The sequence below is a fragment of the Rattus norvegicus genome, chromosome 8, assembly GCF_036323735.1.
Source record: "Rattus norvegicus strain BN/NHsdMcwi chromosome 8, GRCr8, whole genome shotgun sequence".
NCBI classification, from domain to species: Eukaryota; Metazoa; Chordata; class Mammalia; order Rodentia; family Muridae; genus Rattus; species Rattus norvegicus.
In genome coordinates, this window is record NC_086026.1 from 81,009,769 (window position 1) to 81,020,434 (window position 10,666).

At 43.0% G+C, this 10,666-nt stretch overlaps 1 protein-coding gene across 1 annotated transcript; it reads right to left on the reverse strand.

The window, feature by feature from the left end:
• Positions 1 to 3,001: 3,001 nt before the first annotated feature.
• Positions 3,002 to 10,433, reverse strand: Polr2m (RNA polymerase II subunit M). The gene is made up of 4 exons (NM_183402.2): positions 10,282 to 10,433; positions 7,835 to 8,467; positions 5,796 to 6,000; positions 3,002 to 4,088 (listed from the first exon to the last, which is right to left on the reverse strand). Exons 1-4 carry the CDS (start codon positions 10,392 to 10,394, stop codon positions 3,945 to 3,947), a joined length of 1,095 nt encoding a protein of 364 aa, NP_899652.1. The 5' UTR covers positions 10,395 to 10,433; the 3' UTR covers positions 3,002 to 3,944.
• Between the last annotated feature and the right edge of the window lie 233 nt (positions 10,434 to 10,666).

Genomic DNA, 10,666 nt, shown 5'->3' on the forward strand with positions numbered 1-10,666 from the left:
GGACAATGTACACGTGCGGTGCCAACACACATGCAGATAGGATAAGTTCAGAACAGCAAAGGATTCATTTTAAGAAACCATACATAGTAAAAATAAAAATCTTAAGACCTCCACTGAATAAAAACTTTGGATTTGCCACCAAGTGTTTATTAGCAATACACCATAAAAAGGATAAAATACCCCGATATTTATAGCAGATATTACTAGACGAATATCAAGCTCTTTGAGTACCAAAAATTAAAATTCATGCTTCCGTGTATGTACCAGTAAGGATACAAAGACAGCTAATAAAACACAATTACAAAATGGACAGTGTACAAAATAGATACTTCTGAAAAGAACTGTGTGCTGACACCCCAATGCCACTCCTAACTTAGAGGAATGCAAAATAAAACCAGTGTTGTGATTTGAATCTGAGATGTTTCTATAGGTCCATGTGTTTGACTTCTTGGTATCAGGATGGGGCCACTGTCTAGGGAGGTGGAGCCTTGATGGTAGAAGTTAGTCACTGGGGGTGACTCCATTCTTGCACATAATGACATGTGACTAACCAGCCTCACACTCCTGCTGCCAGGGCCCCTGTCCCCATAATGGAATGCATCCACTGGAACTGGAAACCTAATAAACCCTCTCTTCCCAAAGCTGCATTTCATCAAGGTTTTCTACAACAGCAGAAAAGTAACCAGGTACAGCCACAAGGAATACTTAAATAGCCGAAAGTCTGGCAATACCAAATATGGGCAAATGGAATTCTCCCAAGAAGACGATGGGAGTATAAAATGTTTCAGGTGGGTAGACACTGTAACCCAACAAGTCCGCTCCTGAACCACATCCTATAAAAATGTGTTCAGAGCCAGGCATGGCTGCATGTACTCTAATCCCATCCTTGGGAAGGCAAAGGCAGGCCTCTCTCCATTCAAGCCGGGTCCATGTAGTGGGTTCCAGGCCAGCCGAGCTAGAGTGAGACTGTCTCAAAACAAAAGATGGACAGAGAGACTGTCTCACTGTTTTCATCCCAAGCTGAAATGGTGTTAATCACAGAACAGCAAAGGCATACGAACGAGAAAAAATTCATCAACTGCAGCACAGGACATTAAGTTCTTGACAATGTGAGTGAATGGCACAGGGAACACGAGAGAATGACTGAACCTTGGTAGAAATCAAAATGGACTCACATAGATGGGAGATGATGAAAGGGCACTCAGGGGCCACTGCCAGTTAGGAGAGCAGTGACTCCTTTGGGGAAGAAGAGGGTGCCAAAAGGGGACAAACACATGGATCTGAGGAGCTGGCAGCAGCTTCTCTACACCTGCTTTGATCACAAAGCTGTTGCTTTATCCGTGAAACTGGTCATAGTCTTTTGAGTACTTACTAACAATTAAAGCCATAATGATCAACAGTTTGAAACTATGAATGATCCAGAAACAGGCCTAAAACACAAAAGGCACCTTAAATGACTTTACTATCCCATTAACACAGTTTTACAAAACAGAACATGGTGGCTTCTGATACTGAACCAATTGTAAAATATTCAGCATGCAACTCTCCCCTCACCCAGTTTCCCAAAAGTCTGCTATGAAGACACTTGCCTTTCACCCCAGGGTTGTTCAGACTAAATGAGTTGATGCATGGTAATGAAAGATTAAAATTTCTTCTGAGGGAAAGGTTAACTCTAAAAAATGAAAAAAGGGATTGGAGAGGTGGCTCAGCAGTTAAGATGCCATACTGCTCTTGAAAGGACCCAGTTCAGCTCCCAACACCCAAAACTGCTTCTAACTCTAGGGAATCTGACGCCCTCTTCTGGCTTCCACAGGCACCTGCACATATATGTATACACTCTCTCAGACACACAAAACTTGAAAAAAGGGTCTCTAAACAACTGAAAAATGGGGTCAGGGGAGATACTACAAGATACAAATATCTATTGCTGGGTTAAGAAGTCTGTTCAAAAGGTAGGAAATGTCTTTAACCCCAGAACTCAGGAGACAGAGACAAGCAGATCTCTATCAAGATTGAGGCCAGCCTGGTCTGTGTAGTAAGTTCCAGGACAGTCAGAGCTACATAGTGAGACCATGGAGGGGGTGGGCAGGAGTAACCAGGTCTTTTAAAGCACACAAGCAAAAGCAGGCTCCTGGATAAAGCCAAAATGAAGCATCATAGACTATGTCAAAGTCAATCGGCCCACTAAAATGAAGGGTAAAGGGTAGGACACCTCTCATAAGAACTGAGAAGGGAAGCAGGAACTCTCCAAAAGATTGCAATGTGTGGACAATGCCATTCTCAGAAAAAAAAAAAAAAAAAAGCTCTTCAAAGACTAGCAGTCAGCAACCTATAAAGCCAATATTAAAAAAAAAAAAAAAAAAAAAAAAAACAAAACAAAAAAAAAAAAAAAACCCAGCCTTCACTAAGAAACATGTATTTTAACGGCATTTAAATTTTCAGTAATTTGTGAATGTCTTTTAAGTATTAACTTTAAATTATTTATCTATAGTCTGGGACTATAAATAGCTATGGAGCAGCCAGGAACAACATATTGTGGTTGAGATGTAAAACATTTAATACAGGAAATGTTTGCAAAACATAAAGCAAATTGAGACTATTTCTATAAGATGGCTGCATAGGAAGTCAGTCAAAGTACACATACTCAACCATTAGCAGACCGAGTGCTTAGCTCAAGGGGACTGACTTCAACTTCATGCTTCAACTCTCCTTTGCCAGCCTTCCAGAAACACTAGTTCATTCCAATAAAGAATACCAAACGTCTGTTCTGAAATCATCTATTAGTTTTAAAACCACAGGTTCCATATTTTTCTTAGAGCAACCTTTTCTTGGTGGGAGAGATACGGAGTGCTTACACTAGAAGCATCCACTGTGGAATCAAGCCCTTCCCAGTGCACATGTATCTGATTTATATGAATTTTAAGTCCAATTTCATGTATAGATACTACTTTTAAAGAAATGAAACTCAAACAAGTACCAAGAAAATATCACCATTAGCATGTGGAGTTGCTCTGATTGGTATTTTATTTCTCCTTTACAAGTTCCACATAATAGACAAAGGCTTTTTGATAACATTGTTATCTTTGCTGAAAACGATCATATAATCATTTTAAACAACACAAATGTGTACATACATGACTGAGGTTTCTGCGCCTATAAACATCTCTGTGGGTTTAACAAGGAAAAAAGCAATATACTGATAATTCAACTGTAACTCTTAGAAAAACACCGGTTTCCTTACCAAGCACGAGTGTCCTGTACAGGGACCTATCATCCAAGATGGCAATGAGTTCAGCCTAGGGCAGCCAGGAGCAGCTCCCCACACCGGCTCAGAAGACCCTCCCCACCCAGCACTTCTTCCAAGGGCTCCTTAACCTCATCACAGGAAGACAGCAGTCGCCCCAAGAGAGGACAGAGCAGCAGACACACTGGTTGTGGTTTCTGAGTGTCGTGTGCGGCATTTCACATCCAGCGTCTCAGGAACGTGTCCATGCAAGCATGCGTACCATTCTTTAGACTGCTCCCCTCATTTCTCGAGTGAGGGGACCAGGCCTTCCTAATTCACTTTAGGTGCCTGGGATAACAAAGTATTTCACCAGAAGGGGTGTAAGCAATGCTATCTGATAAGAATACGAAGAAGGAAAAAGCAGATATCTTAAAGAAAACGTGTGCTCTACTCACACTAAAATATCAGACCAATGCACAATATACTGCAAAACTGTAACACAACACGGCCAAACACAATGTTCAAATATTAAACTGTTCAAGCATGTGAAGATCATCTTCTGAAAGACAAACTGGGTTCATATTTGTAGCTACCTTTGTATAACTTAAAAAACTGCTGTCCCTCAACAAGGTCTGACACTGTCTTGATACTTGTTAGGAAGTTCAATGAGACAATGTAAGCTCAACAGTCAACTCCCGGGATCTCCCAGCGCTCATCTTCAGCATTCGTCCGAGGACTGGGCATCATCTTCATCCCTCACTTCTCGGTATCTCCCTGAAGACTCCCCTTCTGGATTGAAGCTCTGCATTTTAATATTCAGTCTCTCGGCTAGTTTCTGTGCTGCGAGCTTCGCCTGCATCTCCTTCAAAACAAAAAACAAAGCAAAGTTATACATCCACAACTCCCCTTAGATATTTCAACAGGTCTGCAGATAAGGAACATTGACACTCACTGTCTCTCTGACAAAACAAGAAGTTGACAGCAGTGTCCTGTCAAGACATGGGGCAATGTCTCCAAGAGCTGTCAGCCTGTTGCAGTTGCTAGTGATTTCGATGAGCAAGGAATGCAGCAATCAAAACAGCTTACCTCCACACAAGAAACTGAAAAATCAGCTTGGCACTACAGCAACCATTAACGGACACACCAAGTGTGGTGTGCACAGCGAACGACCTGCCTGTGTTAGAAACCAATGTGGTACTGACATCTCCAACTGACAAGACTTTCTTCTCTAGATTAAATCATGTTTTCTAGGTTTCAATGGCACAAAAAGAGCCAAGACATTAATGCTGCATGCTGACTGCTCCTTGCTGAGTGAAGTCAATTAATACTTGAAAAGGTCCAAGTAAATTCAGACTTGCAGTGGACTTTTCCACACACACGACTTGACTCAAACTGCTGGCAGGCTTCACGGCTCATCCCTGATTCACCTTTCCCACCACCCACACTTCAGCAAGTCCTTCATCTCTGCCCACGATATGGGTAGGCATAACTGGTATCTACTATTACTATTCCGTCAAGGCAACCCATTTCAAGCTGAGGGTTTAGCTTAAAAATATTTCAAGTAGTAGTTAAAACCAGAGACAGCTCACAGGTCATTCCTCTAGCACAGCGGTTGGATCTGATGCTAATCCTAATGCACTGGGAGAAGAAACACAAAAGGCCATAGAGATATTACTCCATGCAGGCTAAATGCTTAGGGAAAGCCAGGGTGGAACCACAGCTAGTCTGACTTTCATAGATGCAGGTACCTGACTAAAGTCCAGCTAAGCTGTTCAGGAGAGGGGATGCTGTTTTCCCAGAAACTCAGTATTACAGTCTAAACATAACTAATCCTTCCGATTCTCCCAAGGATTCTCGTACTTATGTCTCCCATCCTGCTAATCTGAGCACAAACTTTATCAATATTATATACTTTATTATAGACAGGGTCTCACCATCTAACTCTGGCTGGCTGAGAACTTGCTATATAGATCAGGCTAGCCTCAAACGCAGAGGTTTTTGCCTCCCAACTGCTAGAATTAAAGTGCTAAGACTAAAGGTACACACTGCCACACCTGATCAATATACATTAAAAATATTCTACGCAGGACATAGTGCTATATATAACTGATTAAGACCCAAAGTAGGAGGAACCTCTATTCTCACGGGAACCATGAATTATGGCCTCAAGCCCTTTTATCAGTAGTTGGTAACTCAGCATGACCTCTTGCCCTTCTGCATTGGCCCCTGCTCTGTAGGAGATGAAACCGTCTCCCTACATCTCTAAGCAGGTCCCTGAGTGAGGTCTTACCAAGAAACTGCCACATGGGAGTTTGCATATACTGTCCCAAGCAGCAGCAGGGTGATCCCCATCACTCCAATCCTCTCTCCTGTCTATTGGTAAATCACTGAGCTTTCTTATAGTCCTAGCAACTCTGTGGCTGAAAACTAGTGGCATTATGTCTAAGAGCTAATGATCTCAGCCAACCACATCTCTAGAATCTGATCCCTCTATTCAGCCAAAGTAAATTCTAATTCCTAAAGCGGCAGCCAACACACAGACAAGAAAAATCCAAGACTCTAGAATTACCTCATAATTCTGCTTCTGCTCTTTCTGCAGAGCCAGCGACTCTTCTATGGAGAGCAGCTGTGCAGGCAGGTGGTGGAGCGGAAGAAGGCGTGCTGCTGTAACATCATCAAGATGCTGCCTAGCCCTGCGTCGATGCTCTTCTGAGGAAGCAGGAGACTGACCCTTGTGACAATGACTTGATGAGTCACTCTGTTGTGTGGGTAACCTAAAAAAGGAAAAGCAGGCTTAATCAATCCATGCTTAAGTACGAAGTTGGTCTTTAACCCAGGATACTACTGCTTCTACAAGGTTAACATAAAGCAGGCTACGAGTATTTGCTGCTGACAGTGGATATATATACAGATACAAACCTGCCTTTCTTTCCTCTTCACACCATATATTCATTTCATTCACTCAACATTCCTAATGCTGTGACCATTTAATAGTTTCTTGTGTTGTGGTAACCTCAACCATAACATCATTTTCTTTTCTACTTCATAACTATAGCTGTGCAACTGTTACAGAATCATAACATATCTGATATGCAGACTATCTGATGTCTAACTCCTGTGAAAGGGGCTGAGGATCTGCTAGCATACCCTTACCTCACTGTGTGCTCAAACCTCCACTCACCCATAAACCCAATGCCATGTGTCTCCTGCAGCCTCTCCAGGTCTCTTCGTGCACAGGCTGCACTTTCTCTCAAACTTACTACTAATTCTGGTGGCCCTCACTGCCCATCCCTCACCTTTCCTGTTCCTAGTCACATGGCTGTGATTAGGCCACCTTACTCTTTCTGACACTCCTGGTTTCTTAATTGTAACCTTCTGGAAGTGAGACAGACACCACAGGATGATACCCCTTCATCCAGATGCCTTCACCAAAGGTTATTTTCCTAGTTAAAAAAATTAATGTGCTATGACCTTGTTTTCTAAATAGAAGAAACCATTTAAAGTTATAACATTAATAATCAGTAGGTTAGGGTTAAGTCTGCAACAACAAACATGCTGTGGGTCTTCTGAAGCATTCAGCTTCACCAAGGAGGAACACCCACGTTCCCTCCTCTCATCTGATGTCACCTATGTAAAGACGGGCAGTCAACTAGCACTACTTCCTGGCATAGTTGGTCTAACTGCTACAAATGCAGTTTTCTCCTCAAAGAGTTCTTGTTGTTCTGATGATCTCAGAAATTTAGCAAAGCACTCAAAAGCAAAATTCCCAGCCCCCTTTCCCCCAAATCTATGTTTAGTTATATTTTTAGAAAAAAAATCCTTTTAGCCTCCTTTCCCTGAAAATTGCTATCATTTAGTTTAAATTTCTTCCAAGTTTGGAAACCTTGAGTGCTCTAGAGTCCAACCTCTTTAAGGAGCAGACTCCTACTTGACTATGTCCATATAGCTCTGTTGCCTACTTGTAATGAGCACAGTTTTATTTTTTCCTACTGAATAGCCCATTAGTTCCTACAATTGCTTGTCTTGGCTTACACAGCAATTGAGGGGGAGTTGATCCTTTTAGCCTCCTTTCCCTGAAAATTGCTATCATTTAGTTTAAATTTCTTCCAAGTTTGGAAACCTTGAGTGCTCTAGAGTCCAACCTCTTTAAGGAGCAGACTCCTACTTGACTATGTCCATATAGCTCTGTTGCCTACTTGTAATGAGCACAGTTTTATTTTTTCCTACTGAATAGCCCATTAGTTCCTACAATTGCTTGTCTTGGCTTACACAGCAATTGAGGGGGAGTTGCGCACCAGCAAATGGTACTGACAAAAGTCACGATACATTTACCCTCCCACTCTTTGTTTATTATGAAATATTGGCTAAGTATCTTGAAACACACGATTCCCCATCTGCTATTTAAAACCCTTTCAATGACTCGCCTTCAAAACTAACATTTTTTTCTAAAAGCAGACCTCCATTTCAGCCACTCTGATTTACTTTCACGGTCTGATCGCTCCTACCTACAAGCTCTACACATAACATTCCCTCAACTAGTATGGCACTCTGAATTCTCTCCGAGCTCCACACACATTCTTAAGACAAGCCTGTTCCTGGGACACTTACACATTGGTCTTAAACTTATGAGGAGGGGGCACTGGGTTTTTAGCTCGCATTTCTAGCACTTTCATGTAATGAGGCTTCTTAGGAGTCTCACTCTGCAGTCCTGGAAAGTTCTCAGTGCTGGTGTTTTCTTCTGAGGGTTCAGTCTGGTCTGCAATTGTGATCTTTTGCAATTTAGTGATAAACAGACTGTCGACGCTGCTGGAAATCTCTTCCACTTGACTTGAATGCTGGGGGAGATGTTCATTAACTTCAGATGAGGGATCCTGGGTTGTGATGCGGGCAGACGGGCAGGTATTCACTGTGCAGCCAGTCGCCAAAGTCTCTTCATTGCCTTTGTGAGTGAGATGTGTAGGTCCCTGTGTTTCTGAGGTTGTTTTAGATGATTCAATGTCTACTGAGGAACATTCAGGAACTAATGATGAAGTATCAAGCATCAGGTCAGAATTCTGGGCCTTGTCTATGTCGGTATCAACTCTTGTGGTTGCTTTATGCCTTAGCTTACAGTCTACACTAACAGGATGAAATAGTTCAGTTCTCCCTCTGACCTCTTCACGTTCTGAAATGGCAGCTTTCAGTTTGGCAATGGTGTCTGAGATCTTTTTACCTTTGTCGGGCAATTTGCAAATGAATTTTCTGTGGAGTGGAAAAGAGAAACCAACATGTATACATTACAGTCATGTTTTTTAAACATGAAGACACAGTATTTAAAAGGCAAAATGTAATCAAAGAAAAACTGGCTTAAGTTTTTAAAAAAAAATCTGATTTTCTTTAATCTGGATTAAAACAATCAAAACAGATATATTCTAACCCTTCCCCCAAGTGAGTGCTTTGAATGGGTAATAATTTAATCAAATCAGAACTTCAGGAATAAAAGTTGTGTCTTCCTCATCTGAAATTCTTTAAGCCTGGACATTGATTGGCTCGTCCATGGAAAATCTCACACTTGACCAAATGTGCTGCAGTCAAATCCCAAGCTATGAAGAACATGGTACAAAATTACCTTCAAGCCATGTGTAAGAAACAACGGAAACTTATTTGTAGATTTGGGTCTTGACTCTACACATACACACACTCCAAGCCTCCTAAAAATACGAGATTCTGGCCTCAAGCATTTAGGAAAATAAAGAGATGCTTAGTCCACAGTACAACAAACATGATAAAACTAGTTAGTGGTTTTTAACCGTGGTCTCTGAACCCTAATGGAGCAGAGTCAAAGGTCTGCCAGAGATCACATGATGGGATAACATCCCTATCTCACAAAGGAAGATGGACTTGCTTATGTGGTTTTGTTTCAAAGAATTTTCAGCTGCTTCTGACAAACTGGTAATATTTCTAGACTCAGCATATATAAACAGGAGCTCTTTGAGATGCCCAATAATTTATACATATAAAAATGTCCCAAGATCAAAAGGTTAATTCACTGCTAAAATTAATAACCTATTCTGGAAAAGTCAAAACACCTACCTGTATCTACTAGAAACCCCTCCTGCCAAGTGGTGACTGGCTCCTGTCCTTCAGTGACAAAAATTCCCTTTCTGGTTCTTTTTCTTGGTTATATAACAAACGGAGAAGGGGAGTAAACCTTAGGTCTCCTATTCTTCCTGATACATTTATTCCCAGGTTTTCAATACTGTTAATGCCTCTCTGCAACTGAGTTCCTCTAGTTTTTCAGCCTCTTCTACCTTGAGCTTAGTACCTATTCCTCAGGGTTTTAATCAGCTGGCTTTTAATTAACTAAATGCCTACCATTATTCCCCTCAACTAAATACACCCGAAATAAAAAAATTAACCTAACATTCATTCCTCTCTCCCAATTTCCCTATTATCCTTTGTTGCTCCCCAGAAATTTCAACCACCTGTTAACTATTAATATATATTTGTCTCCAAATTACTAAACCAGTACGTAAGTTCTCCCAATCCCTCGATTGCGTTCATGGTCCATTTCCTCCTCCTTGTTGAAAAAAATCTCTCAGGAAATATCCTTTTGGCGTCTTCTGCCTCTTATTCCTTCAATTCCTAGACAAAGCTGCCTTTAAGAAATTCGCTATCATCTTCTCCCCTACTACAGACGAGCCAAACTTTCTAGACCCAATTAACCACGTAACCAATTTACAGCTCCCCATCTCCAATAGTTCGGAAAAGAGTGGGACTTTAGGTAGAGAAAAGGAAATCAACACGTTCTGATCAAGAGGATTCGATACACGAGCTCTTTTCAAAGCTACAGTGCGAACATGGAATCGAGGGCGCTGCTGCCTAGTGAGGGCCGGGCAGCATGGAGCCATGCCCGCGCATAGGACGGGCCTGGCCGGGAGGCCTGGCCACGCAAGGTCACCTTCGCGCGACAGGCCGCGGTGTGGGGCGGGAGACCAGTCCCCCGATCCCGATGCCCGAGAGCCCGTTCCCTGATCCCTATTTCGGGCAACCGCGATCCCCGGACCACCGCTTACTCGTTGCGCAAAAGTCTCTCCTGGCGCCTCAACCTCTCCCGCAGCTCCGCCGAACTCTGCCGCCCCAAGTCCTCGGGAGCTGGGGGCTCGAAGCCGCGGGGCAGCGAGCACATTGCGCACGGGCTGCGGCTGGTGCGGCGGGCAGGGTTCCCCAGCAGGGCCCACGGCGGGCGCAGGCTCCGCGGCCGGCGGCGACTCTGGAGCGCGAGCGGGAGTCGCCATTTTCCCGGAAGAGCACGGCTTCTCCGAGCCGAATGGAGCTTTATTGAAATGCCGGAAACGGACAGGGCCAGGAATAGGGGGCGCCCGAGGAAGCGCACAGGGGCGGAAGTTGCATCACCGCCGAAGCCTCTGGGTTTGGCGGGCTTTCTCTGGATGTGTCCTT

Excerpts from the sequence above, each read along its gene's own strand:
- Polr2m (NM_183402.2), bottom strand. The coding sequence starts at position 10,394 with ATGTGCTCGCTGCCCCGCGGCTTCGAGCCCCCAGCTCCCGAGGACTTG. Across the intron at positions 8,468-10,281 it reads GAGAGACTTTTGCGCAACGA|AAAATTCATTTGCAAATTGC; the intron begins GTAAGCGGTGGT and ends TCCACTCCACAG. Across the intron at positions 4,089-5,795 it reads AGCAGAAGCAGAATTATGAG|GAGATGCAGGCGAAGCTCGC; the intron begins GTAATTCTAGAG and ends TTTGTTTTGAAG.